Genomic DNA, 24568 nt, shown 5'->3' with positions numbered 1-24568 from the left:
CAGTTGGCCCTAATGTGCTGGGCTGGATGGATGTCCCAGTGCTTTCTCTACATCTTAGAGAATAACCCTACATGTAAACTACTTACCTTCTGGTGTTCCTTATTGGGGAGGGAGGCTTAGTTTACCACACTGGTGACGAGGATGGTTCCTGTGCTGCTAGGAAGGGGCAGCTGGTGAGAAGCGCTGCCTTCCAGGGAGACATCCATCAATCAAGTAGAGGCTGCAGGCCGGGTGGTGCAGTAGAGGTCCGAACTGGGGTCCAGGTCAGTGATCCTGAAGGACCAGTGTTCAGGCTGGCTGGCTGAAGGCTGAGGTGGCCAGGAGGAGGATCACAAGGTCAGGTCCAGTGTCCAGGCGGGCTGGCTGAAGGTTGAGGTGGCCAGGAGGAGGATTACAAGGTCAGGTCCAGTGTCCAGGCGGGCTGGCTGAAGGCTGAGGTGGCCAGCAGGAGGATCACGGGGTCGGGTGATCCGCACGTTGCCACTCGGGCTACCTGAAGGCAGAGGTGGCCGGAAGGAGGATCATTGTTTGTGTGAATCACACGGGTGTCAGGCGGGCTATCAGAGGAAGTGGTGCCTAGGAGAGCGGCTGTCGGACCATGGCTGAAGCTGGGCTGAGCTTGCACAGTTGCGGGACTGACATTACGGGTGACTGAGGTGCTGCAGTAGGTTACAGGCGGCCGCTTTCAGTTGTGGCAAGGAATATTTCTGGATTCCGCCGTGGCCGTGCCAGTAGATAATTGGGACGGCTGTCTGCAGCAGGTCTGTGCAGCTACAAGGCTTCGTGTGTTTGGTAGTGGCAGTCAGAGGGTCAGCGGTGGTTGCCCTTTGCTACCTGCGGAGGGAATAATTACGTCAGTGGGCGGGGAGCTGACGGATCATCAGGAGTTGCTGGAACGCAACGTTGTACGGCACAAGGGAGTTCATCTGGAACGCAACGTTCTACAAGAGTGTTACGCAGGCACCGATTACGGGAGCTGCGCTGCGTCAGGAAGGCAGTTGAAGTGTAGGATGTCGTTTCATCCTACTGTAGAACGTGACGCTGGAGGGTTTTCGGCAGTTTTTGGGATGGAAACTGGCGTGGCGAGGACCAGAACTAGAGCTGGCAGTCCTTGAAAATTCATTTTTTCGGCACAAGTGGAGAGCGCAGGGGTTGTCACTGGATTTAGGGTTATTTACCATGTGTGTGCTGGAAGAAAGTGGAATCTGCAAGGACACGGTAATCTGACAGGCAGGTTGGTGAGGTGGCGAGCGCTGGATCCAGATTTGTGGTGCTTTTAAGGACCCATCAATGAACTAAGCATGTAAGTGTTTGGGGAGGCCTGTGTTAATATTGGTGGTGTTTTATGTTGTGGCCTCGGGGTTTTGGTTATGCATGGCGGGATGGGTCCTTGGTAAATGTTAGTAGTTTAAGGCCTGTTAAGTTTCATCTAATGCTGTTGTGTATATGTCGGTGGCCTGCTGTTTAGGCTATTCTACTTGGTTATCAGTATGGACTGGTGGGTGCGGGGTCCATGGGCGGTGAAATGTTTTTACTGTTTATACAATGTTTTTTTTTCTCATTTGCAGGATGGGTGGATATGGACATGTGGGTGTGGGATGGCGCAGGGACTTAGGCACCATGTAATTTTCACCTGCACTTGTTTTGCATTTATTTGCTGTGCATTTTATGTACATGTTGGGGTTGGCGCAGAGACTTGGCGCCATGGACTTTTATCTGGATTGGTTTCTGCGGGTTTTACGTGTTATCCTGTGATGTTTTATGTTTGTTCGTAGGGGCATGTCCCCTGGGCATATTTTTGGGGTGCCGTTAGTGATTTTTTTATAGGCAGCGGTGTGCTGTCCAGTGATTTTAAGGGCCAGTGTGGTGCTGCCTGGTGGTTGTAAGGTGAAGTAGGTGCTGCCTGATGGTGTTTTAAGGCGCAGTGAGGTGCTGTCTATGTTTGGTTAGGTGACTGCATTGCTATTTAGGATATTGGCACGGTTGGTGCCGTCGCTGATGTTGGGGGCAGTGAGGTGCTGTCTAGGAGTGGTTAAGGGGCAGTTAGCTGCTGTCTGGTCATTTTAGGGGTAGTGAGGTGCTGCCTGGTGGTTTCAAGGGGCAGTGAGGTGCTGTTTGTTCATTTAAGGGGCAGTGTGGTGCTGTCCATGTTTTGGTTAAGGGGCAGTTAGGTGCCGTCTGGTCATGTTAAGGGGCCGTGAGGTGCTGTCCATGTTTTGGTTTAGGGGCAGTCTGTGCTGTCTGGTCATAGCTAAGTCATGGGGATAGTGTTGCTGTGAGGTCTGATGGTTTGAACGGGACCATATGATATGGTGCCCACATGTCTGTGAGGGGATTACAAGGCGAGTGGGTTAGTTTTGGTTGTGGTGTGTGAGGTCTCCTCTGGGGGAAGGATGCGTTTGTTCTTCCATTGTTGTCCTTCAGCGGGTTTATAGCTGAGTGAGGTTCAGGCTTTGGGGGAGGGCCTGTGGTTCGAGTTTAGTTGTTTTTGGTGTTTTCCATTTAAGACCTTGGTTAGATGTTGGGGTGTAGTGTTGTGTTAGTGGAAGAGAGGGAGATGTGTCATAATCTATGCTGGGGCCTGATTATGGCTATGAGTGATATGATGGTCTGTTGATGTCACCGACATTCTAGGTGGAGTGTTTATGGATGTTTGGAGTGCTGGGTTCTACCGGTGTCAATTGGACCGAATGTGCTGGGCTGGATGGATGTCCCAGTGCTTTCTCTACTTTACATCTTAGAGAATAAACCTACATGTAAACTACTTACCTTCTGGTGTTCCTTATTGAGGAAGGAGGCTTAGTTTACCACACAAGTCCTATAAAGCATCAAAATCCACGTGATACTGCAGCCCACGGGAAAGGAGTTAATTTTGGGATCAACTCCCAGACAGGTCAAGTCAAGCATTACATGATCCGAGATTATGGTCACAAAACAGCCTTAAAATGCACTGCCCGGTGTGAAACAGACATGGTATCAAGGGAGACACAGATTCAAAAGTAACTGTTTGAAAACCTTTCTCATCAAACTTGGTGGGGTTGGAGTAATGCCCATCTTGCCCAAACTCTAAAGGGGGTTGTTCCCTCAACTGATTTTTCCAGGGGCCGTCAACGTCCTTAAGTCCAAAACCAAAGTTAATCTGTGTCCAAACCTATGCTTACGCTCGCTCTTAAACTAAATGAGATAATGGGTCTTCTTAAAGGAGAAACGGTGATTCAAAATAAAATAAAATCCACATCTGCTTTCAGATAGTCTTACCAATAGGTGTAGTTTTGCCAGTTCAAAGTAACTCAACCGAAAATGGTTGCCCTTGGAACCTTCCATGTATGGCTCTGGCAGCAAATCAACTAAGTTCACAAGGTCTCTGCGTCTCTTAGGGATCCTTCCCCAAGCTTCAATCCATCCATTTCCAAACAGAAATACACAGATCCTGTTGGGCCTCTTAGGGTTCCCTTGCCCAAGCTTAGGGCCCTTTGGGTCGAAAGATTCACAGTTTCTTACTTTACAAATCAACTGGGGATTCACAGCTCCATTCAGGCCTTCCATGGTTCCCTTCCCCCCAGACGTAGGCCCCTCTGGTTTCAAAGTTCCTCTTGTGTGAATCTTGCTTCCACTTTACATTTCTTTCAGGCATTTCTTTCAGGGGGTAGTATCAGCGACTTTTGGGAATGGTGGGTTCTTTGCTACTGCCAGACACAACCACTCTGACCTCCAACCTCTCTCTGGCACCTTTTCTTCTTCTGTGCCTTTCACCTCTGTCCTTTTCCTGTAGTGCACACATAACTTCTTTCTGCTTTTCAGTGTCTCTTGCACACTTCGCTTTACTTTCACTGGGCTCGCTTGCACCCTCTTTCTCACTGTGCTCTGTGCCACCCTCGGTTTCCTTTGGGGGCGCCTGCACCCTTTTCTCATGTTCAGGTTACTCCGACTTTCACCCTCTCTTCATTGTCCAGTCTCCTTCTCACAGTTTCTTTGCTGCTTTTCTGTTTTTCGGGTCGCCTGTGCCCCTCTCTTTACAGGACACTCGCACCCCTGCTTAGCTGCTTTCGGGCAGTCAGCGCACTTGCTTAATGTTTCTTTACTTCTGCACCTCTAGCGCTCCTTTTCTATTATTCTGTTTTCTTTCTCTTGCCGCTTTCCAGTTATCACCTGCTTTGCTTTTTCCTTCTTTTACACTTCGCTTCTTTCCACTTTCGCTCACCAGGCTTTTCCAGTCACAGCCTTCCTGCTCCCGCTGCAGCCACCCGAATGCTACTGAGTTTCTCTCAACTTCACAAAACTCACCATGAGCAGTGCGGCGCCCACAAACAAGTCAAATCAGTCCAGATGGGTTTGGGTCAAGGTCAGGGTCTCACCACTTACCCAGAGACACCTCTGGGACCCGCACATGTTCCAGGGGGAACGAGCACTGGCTTAAACGAGGCCGATAGGCTGTCTTGCGTCCAGCTCCGGCTCCCTGGAGACATGGCTTCCTCGCCACGCTGCTGCTGACACACACACACAACCCCCCTCTCCCCCCGCTGGGCACCTCTTCTTGCAGCCTGCTGTTCCTGGCCTCCTAGCAGCCCCAGCTCGCTCAATGATCCTGGCAGATCCAACCTTTACATATTGCAGGTGAGTCAATTGGAGTCAGGTGTGCACAGTTGGGGAAACGTGCCCGACTCTTGCTCGGACAAATCAAATGTGTTAGATGGTAGGCCTCTCTTTGTAGCCCTATGTTTCTATGGGTAATCTTCATTATTCTTGGTTGCTTTTTCCTCATCCCAGTACTTGTTGGAGATGGGACGGGCGAGATGGGATGTGATTGAAAATACCCCATTAAGGCTGAGGGAGAGTGGGTTGGGGTATAATTGGGATGGGGGGATACCATGTCTCGCCCTTGGGTGTTCTCCTCCCAGCCCCCCGCGTGACCACTCCACTCAGGTAATCCTCCCTCACTTGTCCACCTGAATGAAAGATCCCAGGGGCTTAGGTGGGAGAACACCTTCAGGTTCCTCACATGGCTTGTCGAGCCCCGAAAGACGACTGGTTGCATTTTCTTTTTTTAATTCCGTCTATACAGGCATTTGTGCTTATACGCAAACCTATTCTTGACAAACAGCGCAAGCCCTATTGTTCTTATTATGGGCAGACCCCCCCCCCCACGAGCTGCTTGGGCCTCATTATCCTTTGTAAGGAAAGCCTTGGAAAGAAGAAATCACTCTGGAAGTTGTGAACTTACTTTAAATTGTTTGGCGGTTTAATGTTGTGATGAAATGGTCTTAACTATTTTATGGATGATTTTATATTATTCGAATGAACATGATTTAATTGATTGAAAACCGATTTTAAAAAGGCTGAACTGCTCGGTCTAAAACCTGTGTGCGACTTACTGTATGAAGTTTAAATGAGTGCTTAGTAAGTAGCCTCAAACTGAATTAACAGTGTCTGTCTAAAGCGTTCGGCAAGGGAAACAATGTGCAAGTAAAGGCTGACTTGGGATGTTAAGTGTTAATTAAATTCTTTTTAAAAGACAAGGAGTTGTCATTTACATTCAGAATGTCTATCTCGAATCAATGTGATTAATAGTCACCAACTCCAGGTTTATTTTACAAGCAGCCATAGCGGAAAAGTGTAGCAAAGTTAAAGAAAAACACTGCCACTCGTTGGGTGCGATGGCAAATTAGAAATTGGCTGTAAATGTCAGCATGCAAATGGGGACATTCAGCAGATGCGATCAAATTGCCAACATGCCAAATATGTGACACAGAGTTGGCTTTTGCGGCATTGTGCACCGCCGAAAGGGGCTATGTGGACACTGCTATGTTCAACCACCCGACACCGAAAGGTTCCTGCAGAAAGAGGGCACACTGCTCTTCATACTGGATTACTGCCATTTCTAACCATGTAATATTTGATAGTACCCAATTTCATTGTGCACAATTGATCAACCACTGAAGTGAGGGATGAGTTGGCCTGATGACTGAGCACTGATCTTTGGGGGTGGGCACTTACGAAGTAATACACTGAGTTGGTTGACTAATGCAGAGTAAGAGCAAAGCAAATGGACTAAGAAAGCCTATCACCAAGTTGCCAATCTCCATAGAGAATACTGGCATCTTAGTTAGCAGTGATGAGCAGTAACAAGCATGTGGCTTACCCAGCTTTGGAGATCGGGGCCATTCCACCCTTGCATTCATGGTCCAGAGGGTGGCGGTGCTTCAAGCAAAAGTTGCCATGGCACTGATCACAGATCACCTTCATCATTTCTTTCTGTTTGCAGCCAGGCTTTAGACACCTGTTGGTGTAAATCTAAAAACAAGAAGATACATTAAATACAAATGACCCATAAAATGATAACGCTGCACTGTTCCTCCAACTGTACCCCGAAAGGCAGTGCCATTGAACAACATACCAACTAAAACCCTGCCGCAACCCATAGACAAATGAGATGCTGCACAGTGCTTCACACAATGCACTTCAGTTACCCCACACCACCAGTCTTGGTTATTTTCTCTGCCTTCTGAGACGTTTGGTTTTGCTTTCCTCCCTTTAAATTCAGACAAATCCCAGCATGCAAAGAAAAACAATAGGACAGGATGAACTCATGCTCGTTATGGAAAAGTGTGAGCATTTAAAACAGCCCCCCAGTAAAACTAAGAGAAAATCGACATTGTCTCTCAAAGTGCATTGGAAGCCTGCAACACTAAATGCATATTCTGGAGTTCAAACTTGGAGACATATGAATCGCTGCACAATATGCAGAGTAAGGAGACCACGGTGTGCTAAATATAAGAAATGCTAGTCTCGCCGCCCCCGATTCCTACTTAAGGAAATGGGAAACAGAAAATTTAGTGGAATCAAGACGCAACTTCCCGCTACGTGCTGTGAAAGACTCGAATATGGCCTTGGGGGTTGAGCTTAAAGTCTCTCCATTAATCGATTGCAGATTAACCTTGCCAAATGAGGTGAACAGACTACTGGTATGACGTTTGTGCATTGGAATAAACATTTAAAAAACATTCCCATCCGGTCAAGGAGAGCATTTCAAATAAGACGCTGTGAAAGATCCAATTTTGGAGAACTATCTAAGGCAGGTGGTTTGCACTCACCCTCAAGAGAAAACCAATTTTGTTGGACATAAAACATTGCTCAGAGGAAACCTACCTTGCGTTTCCGCTGAGCAGGATCAGATTTGCAGTCCTGGTCGATGTGCGCCCCCACAACAATATCAGGCATTTGTCCCCGTTTTACTGGGATGGGAATGTTACAGAGTGGACACACAGGCACTTGCACATCCTGAAAACACAAGCACACAGTGGCATGAGAACACACAAGGTTAAACAGGGGATACGACTGAAGATAACTGGAGAGAAAAAGCACTGGGTAGGTTTTCGGTGTTGGGCAGAGGAAATTCAGGGGAGACAATGCCTACATGAGGTATGAAAAAGAAAATAAAGAAGTACAGTACCTAGGTATTTCTGGGATGGCCATACTGTAGCGCCTGTTTCTGGTGCACTCTGAACAGTCGTGCTCAGTGCCAACAAAGGAGGGGTAGTTTGAAGTAAACGTACAGTGTAGGTTTGATATCCCAGTAGGCGAGACAAAGATATTATTTACTTCAGTATATGCCACCGGTGTAAACAGAGGAGTTGTGAACTCGGACCCTAGGGGAAATATGGGATGGAGTCCAGCCCATGGCATGGTGATTAGCATCCATGGCAGTAGTAAAAGGAGTACTCCGCACTCCCACAATATAAAAACACAGGCTTTGAGCCGGGCATGGGTCCTCCAAAGAATATTTAGTACCCACAGTATGTAAAATTACTAAGAGCCATGTGTGAAGAGCTGCAGTGTGGGGTAAGAGCACAGACTAAAATAAAGCAAAGCAAGAGTCATCTGGTGAAATACATCTGTTACCAATTTCAGTTTGCATAATATATATCCAGTACCCAAAATATTTCTAATTGTTTTCAGAGTTTTTTTTAGTCATGATCGTTCATAAATGGCATTGAATCAACAGTTTGAAGATGGCTGTAAACTTTGTTTTTACCACCGGCCAGGGATATAATCCCATAAATGGTGGTGTAGTAATGCACGGAATATCAGACGTGTGATCAATGAGATCTTTCTTAAGGGAGGAGCTACCCCATGATTGGCACACTCTGATCCATCTTATCCAACACCAAGAGACTTTACTCTCGACAACTAAACATCTAGTTGGCTTAGACCCACTTGTATAGATACCAGGCATCAGAAACCACCACTATTGAATGATACATATAAATCACATGTTGGATCATCCAAATAACCATCTAATCAGTGACAACTCATCCAATATTCTGCAAATCATTCCCCAGATAAGTACAGGGGGGGGGGGTACATTCCCCAGATAAGTACAGGGAGTGGGTACAATCAATTGAGTATTTTACTGACTGCCAATTACAACAATAATGGCAACCATCCTAAAACACATGATTGAATGCTATTTATTAGTAGTCATGACTTAATTCCAAAGAAGATTAAGTGAAATATTGTAAATCCTACAGATTATGAAAATAAAAATAACAATAAATCAAATTGCTTGCTGATGTACACCAACCAAAATGCTTGCACCACCCTTTTAAGCTGCAAACTGGTGTACCACACTGCAGATTGAAAACTAGCAGAGATCTAAAAATCACGCCACTGGGAATTCACAGTTCTAATGTTATGAGTACAGCCCAGAAGGTTCACAACTGGGTGTTAAAGAAAGAATGGCACGCATAGGGGTAAGTATAGAAAGAGAGCAAGGAAAGCTGCTTAGGATAAAAGGAGTGGTGGTTTACCAGAGAGATGTACAGAAACTAGGGACACCATTGAGAACCAGCAACACATTCAAAGGAAATGGTTGGGCATGAAAGAGAAAGCATTCAGTACCCAGAGTGTGCGATAAAGGCTGTATGCTTAGTGCTAGACAGACAGGAGGTGAAGCTGAAAGCTACCTCTCTGCATGGAAGAAATGGGGGGTTGGGGAGCACAGATTACAGATGGAGCACCACAAAGCAATGAGTTGGCACTTGATGAAGGAACAAAAACAATAGAACAAGTAGAGGCAAAGAAGGGGGAGGTCCATGTTCCTCCAGTAGAGGCAGCAATTAGCATGGTCTAAAGTTACCTTCTTATAGGCCGAGGTGCAGGAGTGCTGGATGTAGGCAATATGATCTTTGCAGAATATCTGCTCGCAGGCATCACATTTCATCGGTAGGAAATCTGGAAGGATAGGCAAGGAAAGCAGTGATTCATGTCCTCTGGCTTCATGGGGTGAGCCCTCAATCCTAGGTTTGTGGTTTCTCAGAAAAACAAATAAATACTCTGTCAAAAGATCTGAGATGCCAATCTGAGAATACCGAAGATAAGTCAAGTCAGCGCAAGTCTGTGGATGGTACAATGCAAGGATTTACAATGCCACTCATAAATGAGCCACTTTTATGGACAAGCTAAGAGGCCATGGCTTTCAGCAAACCAGAAATCCTACAGGAATTGGGTGGACTATGTGAAAAAGGAAAATTAGATGAGTCTCTTCGAGTTGAGGGGCAGCAGGTGTGGTATAATTGTCCCCAAAAGGCACAAGAGCTGCTCACACGAGAGGCTGTGGTAATGTGTAGAGGCCTATCCTGCCTATTTTCATAGCCAACACTTAAGAATTCCGAAGGCTGAAAAACTGGAAGCACAACTCGCATATATCAGGCTTATGCAGATACAGGCAATCTATAAGGCATGGAATGCTCTCCCACTGTATCATCGCACAGAAGCTTCACAGCACTGAGCCACCGCCAACATACAGAACCATAATCGGAATACACCACACATGTACACAGTTGTACAGAAAGACAAAAGAGAAACAAAAAAAAAAAAAAAGTGAAACCATTCTTCCCTTCCACTCACCCTCTGCCTGCTATTTCTACATCGTGGAAAATAATAATACATCAGAGCAAGAGCTGTGGGTGGGGTCTGGATAGTGTGGATGTGCTGCATGTACTCAGTACTCAATTATCACATGCATACGATGGGAGACAGGACGCCATATTTTCAAGTTCAGGTCTATTTCCTCTGACTACAAATTAGTGTACCCTGTAGGAAAACCTAGTTTCCTTTCCAAATGACGTCCATCCCTACTTTCCAGCAAGCCAATGTTCTCCTGGCCAACCCAGGATACTGGTGACCCCCTCTCCTTGGTTTGCAACGTGCTGTGTCCTGAAACAAACACTGATCTCCAATCCACCCGGTAAAGTTGTGGCAAAGCAAAGGAAAATCTGTATTCTCCTGCCTGTGTTTGCTAGCTAGGTAATACTTTATTTACTGTTTTTCACAGCACTAATATGCACAATAATGATGCTTCAGGACAAGGGATGAAAGTCGTGCGTCTACCTGGATCTCCTCCATCGCTAATTTCCAAGAGAGTAATGCGTATCCGAAAGCCATCACTGTTGTTGGAATCGAGTTCAGGTGGGACACTCGTTGAGGAGGGCTCAAGCACAGGAAGGAGAAGGCTAAAAGTACAGAGATCTGGGATGTGTGCCCTCATCAGGCAAGAAGCTTGGCACCCCATGCAGACTAATCTTCTTACGAAGACCGGTTTTGCATGTGCGAGCGGTCTAGTTCATGCTCTTTTTTTCTTCCTAACGCGTGCAGGAAAGAAAGATGGTCTTCATTGATAGTATTTGTTAAAGAGAACTACAGCCTTCTTGCGTCACTGCTTTGTCGCAGTTAGGTGAAAGGCCACCATGTGAAAGAAGCAGCTTTATTTAGGCCTTGCTGATGGTTCTGGTAACCATGCAATAGCAAGTACAATTGTGGCCTCAGAGAAGAACATGTGTTCAGTAATCTGCATATAAAGGAATAAAAACAACTGGATGGCCAGCAAGTAAACATTTTGGATACAGGCCACATAGGTTCTTCACTTAAGCCTATAGATGGGATACTAAGTGTGGTGATGTTCTCCAGCCCTCCAAGCAATCCGAACTGTTATCATGGAATTATTACACAGCTCTCTGGTAAGGGGTAAGAAATAATGAAACCCAACGGGAAGACGGGGTTCCAACCTAAAGTTGGATGAAAATCTTAAGGGTGGCTGTGGCGCCAGCCTTTTCCCCTAAATAGAAGGAAGAAGGCTGATGGGTAAAACATACAGTTAGTCCAAATAAACACTGCAAGAGAATCTACTATACAGATATAGTGACAAATATATGGGATACATTACTCACCGTAATCGTATTTCTGATGCTTGTATCTGCTTAGATTCACATGCTGTGCATAGGCCGACATCTAGTGGAAGCTGCAGAGTATTACAGTTTGTTTTTCAAAACTCGAAAATGGGCGTCGACACAGGGCGTGCCAGTAATACTATCCCTAGTGTGACGTCCACTGTACCCATGATCCCTCACGCGTCTAGGACCCTCAGATTATTATGGCTTACACATGAAGCAAAGAGGTACTTGAGTTGCAATAAAAATAGTAAAAGGCCCTACAGGTAGACCCTTGCCACTCCTCAGCTAAATGTGCGTATGGCCTGCAGCTAGTGGTAGACTTAGTACATGGAAGGCTAAGTGGTGCAGAGAAAGGCAACACTAGGCACCAACAATACATGAATTCAGTCTAGTTCAGGACCCCAAATGCCAAAGCAATTCTCAAAAAAACTCTTGTATACAGTAGAAGGGAGTAGTTTCTTACCTGTAACTCCATTTCTCCAGTGTTGGTATCTATTATAGATTCACATGCTGTGAATATTCCCCGTTGTCATGCTGGGAATCTCTGGTTACTTATATTTTAATTCCTTTCCTAAGGAAAAACGACACCTTTAGTGTCCTACCCACATCGCTGTGGGTGTGCTTCTGGTCCCTACCAATAGGACGTCTAGTGTATAGCTCTGCCCCAGCAGCTTCCTCTCAGATTTTAAACACTTTTGCTGGGGGATTAGCATATACAGAGCGTGTTTGTCTGGAGGCAACGGCTGGAGGGCACATGTGAATCTATGAAAGATACCAATGCTGGAGAAAGGGAGTTCCAGGTAAGAAACTACTCCCTTCTACAGCATTGGATCTTTCACATATTCAGGCTGTGAATACATTTTATAGTAGTATACATCACAGGAGAAAGACAGGAAACCGATCAGAGATCCTGCCTTTTATGCCTTGCAAGGAGTATACATACATACATACATACATACATACATACATACATACATACATAAGGCCAACCCCAGAAGCTTACCTTACTGGAACAGTCGTTGAAGGACTGCTCGTCCCATTTGCACCACCTATGCATGCTGCTGCTGCAGGCAGCAGTGCAGTGTTAAGGTGTGAGACACTGTCCACACATGTGCCTGGAAAATGTCTTTAATGGTCATTCCAGACCAGAGAGCTGCTGAGGCAGCAGCAGCTCTTGTGGAATGTGCCCATACTGTAGTCTGCAGTGGCAGGTTGGCTCTTGTGTGGCAGAAAGAAATAGAGGATATCCACCTTGTGATACCCTGTTTCGTGATAGCTTTCCATTTGTTTGAGGGTCTAAAAGCGATAAAGTTGACTTAATGCTCTGAAGGATTTTGTCCGGTCCAGGTAATATTTCAATGCCCTTTTGACATTCAGGGAGTGCAATGCTCTTTCCGCTGTGGTGCTGTGGAACTCAGACGGCACTTTTGAAATAAAGTGGGGATTGGTGTAGCGGACCACCTCTTCCCCTGCAAAGCTGAGGTATGGAAGGTCTACCACCAACGCTTGTAGCTCAGAGACCTATCTGAAGGTCGTAATAGCGACCAGGAAAGCCAACTTCCAAGTCACAAACTTGATGTGAGGTGAAGAGAGCGGCTCAAAGGGGGGCTTCATGAGCCTGGCTAGGACCAGGTTTATGCTCCATAATGGTGGTCTCCTTTTCTTTGGGGGAAAAGGAGTGGAACAGGCCCTTTAGAAAATATTTGAGCAGCCCGTCGCTGTAAAGGGGGTGGTCACCCTCTTACTGGTGAAACTGGAGATTGCTGCAAGATGTACCTTTATGGAGGAGATGGCAATACCTTCTTTCGTTAGTTTCAGCAGGTATGAAAGAACCTGTTGCGGTTCTATAACCAGTGGTTGCAGATTGGACTGTTATGAACAAACGTGCAAAACCTTTTCTACCTTAGGTTGTACGAGCTGTTCGTGGAAGGGGCCCTAACTGCCGCCAGTATGCGTTGGCATTCCTACGGGATGTATAGGTGGACTGATTCGGAGTGATCAGGAGCCACGCTGTCAACTTGAGGGAGTGTGGGCTGTGATGCAGGATTGCACTGTTCTGTGACAGGAGATCAGATTGGGTTGTCTGCCTATCATTGGAGGAGGTCCAAGAGCCAAGTTTGTCTGTCCCAGTATGGTGCCACTAGTATTATTTTAAACGGATAGATCTGTATCATTTGGATTGCCTTCTTGATCAATGCATATGCAAAGATATTCGTCCAAGGGAATGAGAACGCATCCCCCTGCGAACTGGGGTGCGTTAATCTGCTTGCACATTTTTGGCACAGTTTGTTGGATATTGTGGCGAAGAGGTCCAGCGGAGAATGGCCCCTTGCTGTGAAGATTGTCGGTTTGGCTGCTGTGAAGCTGCCATTCGTGGTATTGCATTGTGTCCCCGCTGAGGCTGTCTGCATGCTGGTTGTGTATCCCCAGCAGATGGAAAGCTTTTAGCACGATTTTGTTGTGAATGGCCCAGTGCCAGATGGTTTGAGCTTCCAGAGGCAGGGAGCTTGACCTGGTTCCTCCTGGTTTGCGGAGGTAAAACATTGGGGTGGTATGGTCCATGAGCATCCTCACTACTGAGTTTAGAATCAGCGGAAGAAAGATTTTAGGGCCCAATGGACCACTCACAGCTCCAGGATATTGATGTGCAGGGACGATTCTTCGGAAGTCCATAGGCCTTTTATTTGGTGTTGGCCCAGGTGGGCTCCCCACCACCCCCAAGGAGGCATCGGTCACCAGCGTGAACTGGTGGGTTGGTTCGAGAAGTGGCATCCCTTTGGAGATTTTGTTGCGTATTGTCCACCATTTCAGTGAACGGGAGTGCGCAGGTGTGATGGTGATTTTGTCTCCCCAGGAACTCTGGGTTTGGGACCATCTGGCTGCCAGGAGCTGTTGTGCCGGTCACAAGCGTAGTCGGCAACAGTGTATTAATGGTATGCAAGACAACATGGTTCTGAGCAGCGCCATGTATTTGCGCACTTGGAGCTGAACAAGCATGCCAGAGACAGCTTGTGAAGAGGGTTTGAGCAGGCTTTGTGCAGTGGAGAAATGTGAACAGGAATACTAGACTTTTAAATGGCGTTACGCAGGATTTTGTGTAGTTGATTATCAATGCCAACTGTCTGTCTGCCGCCTGTGAGGCTGATGTAGGTGCGTTGGGGCCCTGACCAACCAATCATCTAGATTTGGAGGACGTGGTGTCCTTTAATTCTGAGGAAAGCTGCCACTGAAGCTAGGAATTCGGTGAACGCCCTGGGGGTCGATCTGAGGCCGAAAGGGAGGACTTAAAATTGGTAATGCTTCTCCCTGACCTTGAACCTGAGTTACTGCCAAGGCATTGGAATGTGAAAGTAGGTGTCTTAAGTCCAACGCTGCTAGATGTTCGTGAGGTTGAACTGCCTTTATGACATCTTGGAGCGTGACTATTCAGAATTTGTGTCTAATTTTCTTAAGTCCAGGATGGGACGCCACTTTACGTCTGGCTTTTTTACTACGAAGTACCTGGAGTATACACCTTTTCAGTCCATAGGCAAGCTGCGGTTATGGGTTAAAGCCACGTAAGTACTTGTTCTACCCTCACAGTTGCAAACAAAAGAGGCAACCAATCCCAGAGTCTGGTAGAGGAGACCCCCTTTAAGCACACATATGCTAGGTGCGAGACCCAGCCAACGAGAGAGAAAGGAGGAAGCAGAGAAGGATTCCTACCAATGCACCTAAATGGTGAACCGCAGTAGATGGGGTGGGGAGTGTGGGGGGGGGGGGGTTGCAACACCTCACTAATCCAGGACCCAGAAGACCATTGAAGAGGACCTGGGGAATTTCACTTGTATGACGGATTTTTTTTTTTATAGCTCCCTTCTGCCACTTTTGGTGGCCTTACTGATAGGACTACGAAGGAGGGTAGGATTCATGGGAAAGTCGGAGAGGCAAATGCAAATCTTTAAATGCTGTCAATCTCACATGACCTTCCCAAACCAATTCCCCAGTATCCCAAATATACATCACCCAGACTCCATTCCAACCCCCACTTTAAACCCTTCACTCCTGCCCCCTCCTTTCCAAATTCCCTACCTCCTTTCCTTTCAATCTTCAGCTTCCTATATCTGTTCTCCTTATGCCCCCATCCCAATTCATCCCCTCCACCTTCTCACCATCCTTCCCTCCTTCCAAATCTCCTTACCTCAGGGTGATCTTAGATCTGCCCCAATCCATCCTTTCAACAACCTCCTCCTCCGTCCATCCATGTTTATGTAAGATTTCCAAATCTGCCAGACCCCACCAATGAACATTCCTTACCCAAAACTATCGCCGGGCCCTTGGGGTATTTCCACAAGATTGCAATCCTCCTCTTGCCTAAAATAATCAAATTGTAAAAAGAAAGCTCCACGCTCTGGCACCAACCCCCATAGACAGAAGATCCATGCAATAGAGTATTGACCCTGATTATCGCCTCTTGCCAGAAAGTTTTGATCACCGGGCATTTCCATACCAAGTGCCAGAAACCTGCCGAACTTCCCCCTACATCGCGGACAGCAATGAGATACCTGTTGGTTGATGGCATGAAGCTTTGATGGGGTCATAAATACCCTGTGTAAATCGTTGAATTGGATCAACCGGAACCTGGCATTCCTTGATACTTTCTTTTTGTACCTGTTCCCATATGCAAACCCATGTCTTCTCATATCGCAGTCCTTCTGCATTTCATATTTGTCCCTCCATTGTTCTAAGGTAAGCCATTTTCCGTCTGAGAAGAAATCTTCAAGCATCCAGGAATGTGTTATGCATCAGAATCCCTGCTAGTTTCTCCTAGGAGGAGGTCCACCATGCCGGCTCTCAAAATCCCCAAACAATTATTTTACAGGACTCCGAGCCTCAGGTCAAAATTAAATTCACCTTTCCCCCCCCGTCCTCTCTCACAGCCCCCCCCCCCCTACGCTCCTCCCAATGGCCTGGATTTGCCAGGCATTGGGGCGCACCAGGACTTCAATTTCAAAGTGATGCTGCAATAGTTCTCTATAATGGAACTACAAGCAGAAAAGATAGAAGATGGAGTGTGCATTACCCAAAGAGCCTTAGAATGCTGGGTGCACCATCACTCGGATTAAAGGAGGTGCAGAGGTAGATGTTGAGGGGCCAGTCGCTCAGGATAGTGACAGTTCACTAGCAGAACAGAAGAACCCGACAATGGACATCTGTGCAACTAGAGGGACATACCGCCAATAAAGGACGGTCCTATAATGGGACAGCTGTTGGGGGTGGTCTAAGAGCTGAGGCCACGTAGTGATGACCAGCCACTCTAATAGGAGGCTCCCAAGCTCAAGGCGCTTGGTCCAGGAGCATAAACTAGGGAAGCTTAACAGCAACCGTCAAGAAACTGCCACAGAAGGGGGCAGCCAGTCCAGCCAACAAGGATGTTCAGGAGAAGGACAAGGTTGTCCAACAGCCTTTAGAACAAACAGGAGAAAAGACAAAAGAACCGGGACCCATCCAGCATGCCTCAACCCGCTTGTAATAAGTCAGGAGCCCAACTTCACGGCAAGTCTCCAACAATTCAGGTTAGAATTTACTCGGAGAAATGGGTAGGTCTCCCTTAAATATGCACATTCACTGAGCCAATCTATGCCTGTTCTGCAATATCACACATGTTTCAGCAGCCAGCCCATCAGGCTTGCTTGAAGAACCACCAAACACTCAGGACGACCCACACAGGATGTGTGCGCGTCATATCCGAGACAGAAAACTAGGCTAGGCCAGGCCAGTTTAAGTCACAGTAGCCGATTTTATCATAAAGCCATTTTAGAACTGCATCATGGTCCCAACAGAGGGATGGCCTAAAACAAAATGGCTGGGAGTCAAGCTTAGCAAAATAAAATGCATAAATACCCCAATGGCTACGATACTGCTACGTTGGGGTGCTAATGCAGTAAAACAGTTGCACACCTGGTGAAGCTCAAGCTAAATTACAGCTGCCACCAGCCTACTCCCCAACAACTCTGAGGCAAAACAATCCCTCTTCGACCAAAACAAGGTGCTAAAAGGTATTTTTGACTAGAAGCCATCGGATAGCACAGCAAAAGCACTGATATGTCTGGAGTCCCTCTGGACACAAAATTAAAGTTAAAGAGCCAGGGACAGGGCGCTGCTGAGCGGATCTACGTGATTCGTCAACAGCCGATTTGCCTGCGGGTGGAAAGTTTGCACAAGAAAGGTGCGAACCACCAAACGTTTGCACCTTTCTCATGCGAACACACGTACATACCCACACCCCCACCCATGACACCCCCCGACCCACACCCTCAACACACCCCCGCCCACACCCCCAATAAACAAACCCCACTTAGCTTTTTCTTCACGCCGAGTCCCTGAAGCGCCAGTTCCCTTTCACTTCCGTGATCTGGAACCGGTGTGAAGTATAGTGAGCGGAGTGTTGCGGGGGACACCCCCGTAGTCTTATTTTTTACTTGCCTGCAATGCTACCATCAACGGTCCGGACTTTTGGTGTTCGAACCTTTGGTGGTAGCATTTTTAGACCTTTTTGTACGTGCAACCATTTAGATACGGTCAAAACGTACAATACCCTGCTGAGCTACAGAAAGTATGGGTGCTTGAGATGACAGCTCTGTGTCTCTGATTATCCTGGTCACAGGAGATCCTGAACTAACAGCAGAGCGGGGGCCTACAACCCGCTTGCCTGGATCGGCAGTACTCGATCACAGTTTCAGCCGGTAACTCTTCTTCTTGGAGATATTGGAGGAGGAAGACAGCGCATGAGGTCGTACTCCAGTCCGCGGTTACTGTGCTGGAGCAGGACCATATTGGAAGCAGCCGGCAGGCCAAGCCCCCATTCTGGTATCCTGCTGGGGGCTCACCCAGTGACTAGACAGCTGTCCGGGTCATAGAGCCAGATTGTTGCTGCGGCCCGCAGTGATGCTAGTGCGGCCACCATTTTACCCGCACCGCTGCTGAGAGGACTTTGCACACCCGTGGCTCACGCTGACGTGTGTGTGTGTGGGGGCCGGGGGGGGGCGGGGGGGGAGGGGGGAGTGCAGATCCTCTTCACACAAAGCCCTGGAGCTGCTTACACATACATCACATCATTGGGGAGTGGACCTAGGTGCACTCCAACCCATATTGGCAGACCGCATTCGGCATGGACTGACAGTGATAATACGCACATCACACCTATTGCCCAAGCACTCTGCCCGACTGCTCTGCTTGCTGGAGGTGATGCCAATCCAGTTTCCCACATTTTTGGGCATACAGTGCTAGGGGTCTGCTCCCCATTTGACTGGTCTTACATTGATCCCATGGCTACAGAGCATTGATGGCATTTCAGGCCCTTCCATCGTGACTGCCATTGCTCTGCGCCAGCCCTTTGTCCAGATGACGCAAGGCACTGGGAAAGGTAAGAGGGGATCCATGGACTCCAACACAAGCACCCCACAGCGGATGCTGTGACCTGCAACGCCTCAGTGGTGGGCACTGGAGAGGGCTCCCCTCCACCCTGAGCACTAAACATAGATCCTACCGGTCAGCGATGCAAAATGGCTTTGCATCTGAATTCTAAACTAAATGACATTGTGTCCACTGGTCACTTCTTCAAAATAAAACTGGATAAGGAGAGTGGTTGCATCCCAGCTGCGGAATCGCGGCTCAGTGATCTGGAGGACACGGTTGGGAGGCACGATCAGGATCTTCAATAAGGAGCTCTTGGCGGTATGCACGAAATGTGAGGATCTAGAGTCACACTCCCGCCTGAACAATATTCGAATAGTGGGAGTCCCTGAGAAGGCTGCCCGTGGATCTATGGAGCTGGTTGCGGAAGGTATCCTGCAGCCCATCTTTGGGGAGGTGCAGTTTTCTGCGCAGTTCCTAGGTGAAAGGGTGCACCAGACACTGGCTCCGAAGCCTGTGGGGCGGAGGGGTGGGGGCCTCCAGGCACAATCATTGACAGGCTCTTCAACGTTCGCGACTGAGATCACATTCTTAAGCTGGCGAGAGAAAGGGGAACACTTCAATTCACCTCAGCAAGTATTCTCATCTACCCATATTTTTCTGCTGGGGTTCATGCGACGAAGGAGGACCTTTGAGCAAGTGAAACGCCTGCTATATGATGGACAGGTCCAATATGCTACATTGTATCCAGCGAAACTGCAAATACAACATGGGGGTAGAGCGCTCTTTTTTGAAACCCCAGATGAGGCTGCAGCATATATTGAGGGTCAATACCTGTCCCAGTGGACCGGGGTCCTGACTTCAGTGGGAAAGATCGGGTCTCAACCATGGCGCAGCCTGCATCGGAAGACACTTGGCTTGATATATCCAATGCCAGCTTACAGGATTCCTTCTTACTGCCACTGCTGTGCCGCATTGGACGCTTTGCTAAACACTTTATACACCAGCCAGTTTTGGCTGGTGTATAAAGTGCTCTCCCAGAGATTGCACAAGCAGTTATTTGGGGAACACTATCAAGTTGGGGCAGAGGATGGAGTGGCTGTGACGGGGCAGGGTTTTACAGTTTAAATGTTTCACCGGCATGATGTGGGTGTTGGGTGCAGTTCACTGTTGGGGATCTGGAGAGCTTTCATACCGGAATTTGGAAAGGACATGTGATGGGACGGGCGGGCAAGGGCTCCTGCTGCATTCTTAATATGGAACATACGGAGGTTGAATAACCCGGTTAAGGACCGAAAAGGTTCTTTCATATATATAGAAGAGCATGGTCCTAAAATAATTATATTGCAGGAAACTCATGTGCTGGGCAGGGTCCGTGAGCCATTTGCACGCAGGTGTGGCCCATTGCGGTTCTACACAGATTACTCTTCACAATCCAGGGGGGTCCTTACAACAATTCATCACTCCCTGGTATTCACGGATTCCAAGAGTGCGGTTGATTCTCCCCACCCCCATTATGTTAGTCTAGGGAACACTGCCAGAGCAACTGATCGTACTTGTCAGCATGTATGGTCCAAATTTGGACATCCCCGAATTCTACCAACACATATCCAAAGAGCGGATTGATATTGAAGGGCAATGATGGGGAGGGGATTTTAATACAATCCTAGACTCCCGTCTAGATAGAACATCAGAGGTTCCCTGGGTTCTAATTAAGGCTGCTCAGACACTGCACCAGTTGATGTTGTACCTGCCATTAGTTGATGCATGGCGACAAACACACCCTCAGGAAAGGGAATACACATACTACTCCCCGAGTCCACAATTCTGGATCATTATAGATTTTTGGTTGCTCTCCCCTGACTTGATGTCAATGGGTAAAGGCTGCAGCATACACCGCAAACATTATCCGACCATTCCCCAGTGAAGTTATCACTGCTACTTGGAGGATATCCCCAGACCACACCCTCTCTGGAGAATGGCACCGGCTATGTTACAAGACACAAACATTGTTGAAAAGTTGATATTGCCGCATTCTTTGCCTTAAATGAGGGCTCCGTCTAGTTGAATTCCACAATGTGGGAGGCATTTAATGTGTGGAGTGGGAGGGTTGCTCATGTCCACATCATTAGGTGCACTTAGGACTATTCGGCATAAGCTACCTGAGGTGGAGAGCCGGCTAAGTGCACTTGAGAACGCACACAGGGGAACACAATCTGGGTCTACATTAAGGCAGATCCATTAACTGCTGTTGAGGTTTCATATCCTTGCGGGCGGAGAAATCCTGCATGTTGCTGCACCTGCTAGAGCCAGGATTTAAGGGGAGGGTGATTAATCGGGCAGGTTGGCAAGGGGTGTTTTAGACAGCCCATTCTGAGTATACAGGGGAGGGATGGACAGATGCAGGTGTGCAAAGCTGACATCAGTGACGCTTTCTCTGAATTTTATTATGCCCTTTACGATAACTACGATACAGCGATGGAAGATGAGATCACAGGGCCTGGCCGACATTCGTTTGCCAGTACTACTGGAGGAGGATACCCTAGTATTAGAACAGCCCATAAAGACTGAAGAAATAGTTGAGGCTGTGAAAGCACTTGCTTCCAGTAAAGCCCCGGGTGCGGACAGATTAGGGATAGAGCTTTACAAGACATTCCACCAAGAACTGGACCCATGGTTCCAGCGGGTGTGAGAAGAATCCCTTTTGAGGGAGAGCACCCCACATCCATGCGTGAGGCTGTTATAACCATTTTGCCGAAGCCCCTACACTCACATGACGCGTCCTCATACAGGCCTTCTCGTTAATGCAGACGCCAAGGTCTTTGCTAGACTTTTGGCCACACGCCTATTTCTGCTCATGCCGCAGCTGGTGCACCCAGGCCAGTCTAGCTCAATTTCCACAAGATCCACAGCACTAAACCTATGGCGGCTTGTGTGTCATCTCAAATAAAACCCAGGCTAGAGCGGTGGCGCATCACTAGATGCAGAGAAAGCCTTTGATTCGGTCTCCTGGCACTACTTTTTCCCGTTTTCCAGGGCTTTGGGATGGGCCCGTCAAAACTGTTCCCTTTAACGCCACCACTGAACGACCTGCAGACCTTGGCGGGTGTGGAAAGGGGGGTATTTGTTGGGCCCTGTCGAAATGTGAGTACTTGGGGTTGTGGTTCCCAAGGACCATCAAGCGCTATACCTGGAAAATCACAAACTATACTTGCAACAATTGGTTGCCTGCAGGTCTCCAGATTTCCCTGTATGGGCGGGCGTCATTGTCCTTTCAAAACTGCTCTAATATTTTTGCAATGTTCCTCTTTAGAAAATATAGATTTTTTTTTCTTTTTTAAAGGTAAAGAGCCAAGAATACCAACAGGAAAAAGATAAACATTTAGGGTTCCTATAAAAAGGGACAAGAAAACCACAAAAATTGAATTCCGTCCCAACAGTTTGCTTCTTTCGATTTCCACTATCAGTGCCCAGAGCAAAACTAATCCAAAAACCTTAATCAATGAAGAGTAAAGGCACACTTTAGCTGTCTCTTGATCCCTCTTTACCATCCAACTTCACCCCATCTCTTTTCTCCATCTCTTATCCAATACGTACTGAATATTCCCAGGTGTCTGCTTTTGCTAACACTCCTTCCTTCTTTCTTTTCATTCTGGCTTCAGTCCTCGACACTCTTCTGAGACTGCCCTTCAAGCTACCTCTGACTCCATTCTGTCTGCATGCTATGCTAAAAACAATCCACCGTTTTGTGCTCTCCACGAATTGTCGGCGGCCTTTGATGCGGTCGACCATACTATTCTTCTCTCGTCTTTGCACCAACTCAGTTTTCATGATTCTGTTCTTGAATGGTTCCACTCATCTTTCTAATCACTCCTACTCTGTCTCTTGGGCTGGTCATGCATCTTCTACTTATCCTCCATCCTATGGTGTTCCCAAGGATCTGTCCTGGGTCCTCTTGTTTACACAACTCCTCTTGCGACTATCATCTCTTCCTTTGGTTTTCTCTCAACACTTTTATGCGGAGGACTCCAATAGGTTTCTTTATTCTCAGACACTATGCACTCTTCCGTAGCCGCTTGTTTGCCCTCTATTCAGACATGGATATCAAACCACCCTCTACACCTCAATCCGACTAAAAAGAAGATTCTTTCCTCTGCCCACCCCCATTACCTCACCTTTTCCTCCCTATTTATCCCCCCCTCTATCATTCCCATTTCTTCTTCAGCTCGTATTCGGTGGGTAATTTTAGATTCTTACCTTTCTTTCTCCACTCCCATTCTGACTATTTCCCGTTCCTGTCGTTTTCATCTCTTTAATTTATTTTTACATTTATATAGCGCAGAGATAGCTCAGGGGCTCTTTAATATTCGTAAGTCTCCTCAATTTCTCACCTGCAAGGCTGTACAGTTCCTTTTTTCTTCTCTAATCTTTTAACACCTTTTTCATTTCTCTTCCCGCCTATTTTATTGTTCTTCTCTCCTTTGCCTCTCCATTTACCAACTCGCCCCCCTTTGTTCAATCACTTGGGTGCGCACTCCATGTAACCTTACAACTCCTGATTCCACCTCTGCTTCTTTCCTCTGTGCGTTGATGAGGTCTTGAATCCCACCTGCATTTTAATCTTCTCTATCTTGTTTTCAAGTGTTATTACGGTCTAGCTAGCCCCTCCCCATCGATCATCTATGGTCTGTATGGTCTGGCTATACTCTTCATCGTGTGCTCTTCGTTCCAAGTCCCTTTTTCTTTTGTCCACGCCTTGCCCCTCAACCCCCACCCTATGCTTCTTTTTGCTCCTTTTCACTTCTAGCTCCTAAGCGCTGGAACCATCTCTCAGTGTCTTTATGCTCTGTTTGGTATAATTTCCATCTTGTATGCCATTCAACTCCCCTAGTGAGACCATCCAGCACTTTTGCTGGACTATTGTATTTTTTCTGACTCTCATGGGTGAGTGGGGACCTTTTTCCTCACTCGCTCATTCTTGTTTTTTTAGAGTGGGCCCCCCATTTTTGGGTCTTTCAAATGGAGTCTACTTTCATCCATGATCTTATACGACATCTGTAATATTCTATTACAGCGCAACGCACCTTATGTGTAGTGCTGATGGAAGCTCCTTGAGCTCCCTTTTTTAATTATTTTTCCTATTTTTGCGATAACTACTGTTCCCAAGGATAGGGGGATACTTTTTATCCTACCCACACTTTTATTTGTGAAATCAGCACACCCAATCCTATGTGGAGTTCTGAGGGGATCCTCTGTAACCCTTTTCTCACTTCTCCTGTAATTTTCTAGTTAGGGTAACAAATGACACATGAGTGGCTGGCGGCAGTGGATGTTTCCTAGCGTGTTTTGCGAAACTTACATTGCAAGCTGAATTCGGATCTGCGGAAAGGGGCACAAGGGTGACCATTTTCCCAAAATGGCCCAGTCTTTTTTTGTCAGCACACTGTGGTTTATTCTTGTCCTTATAAAAAGATAGTATAGGGAGGTTTGCATGAAAGAGCCTGCAACTCACTAACCCTGCGGGCAGATGTTAGAGCTACCAGAAGAGCAGTTTTCAGTGTTAATAGCCTAAACGGGCAGGAATGTAAAGGCTTGAAGGGTATACATGTTAGAAATGTTAACACGAGATTTAAATCCCAAGCAGGGACATGAAAAGGTACTGGAGGGTACACGTTAGTGAATGCCTTCAGAAATTGGACAATTAACCGTATTTGGAAATAAGAAACCTCTTCAGAGGAGCGTTTAAAGATTGAAAGCGCCGCCAGATATCCTTTTATTGTTCCAATCTGGAGCCCCATTATTGGCCAGATGTAGCAAAAAAGATAGCCCCGTAGGAGTGCTGCATTGAAAAGGGTCCACACCCTTATCCTTGCACTAGTTACTGAACTTATTCCAACGACACCGGTACAAGGATTTGGTTGCTCGCCATCTGGCCGAAAGCAAAA

The 24568-nt window shown here is 47.1% G+C and overlaps 1 protein-coding gene across 9 annotated transcripts in view; it reads right to left on the bottom strand.

Moving 5' to 3' along the window:
* LOC138489237 (AN1-type zinc finger protein 2A-like) overlaps positions 1–24568 on the bottom strand; it is a 422968-nt gene that overhangs the window by 348968 nt on the left and 49432 nt on the right. For 6 of the 9 annotated variants that reach the window (XM_069616923.1, XM_069616926.1, XM_069616928.1 and 3 more), the window contains exons 3-5: positions 9137–9231; positions 7147–7278; positions 6140–6291 (exon numbers count right to left, since the gene is read on the bottom strand). In XM_069616923.1, coding sequence (XP_069473024.1) covers positions 6140–6291; positions 7147–7278; positions 9137–9231 — 379 coding nt within the window. Of the gene's footprint in view, positions 1–6135; positions 6292–7146; positions 7279–9136; positions 9232–24568 lie in introns of those variants that run through there. The other 3 variants (XM_069616930.1, XM_069616925.1, XM_069616927.1) reach the window with 3 other exon arrangements.

Source organism: Ambystoma mexicanum, chromosome 9, assembly GCF_040938575.1.
Source record: "Ambystoma mexicanum isolate Mex_15411 chromosome 9, UKY_AmexF1_1, whole genome shotgun sequence".
In the NCBI taxonomy this organism is placed as follows: domain Eukaryota; kingdom Metazoa; phylum Chordata; class Amphibia; order Caudata; family Ambystomatidae; genus Ambystoma; species Ambystoma mexicanum.
Note: the sequence above shows the minus strand (reverse complement) of the source record. Positions and strands in the feature narration are given on the sequence as shown.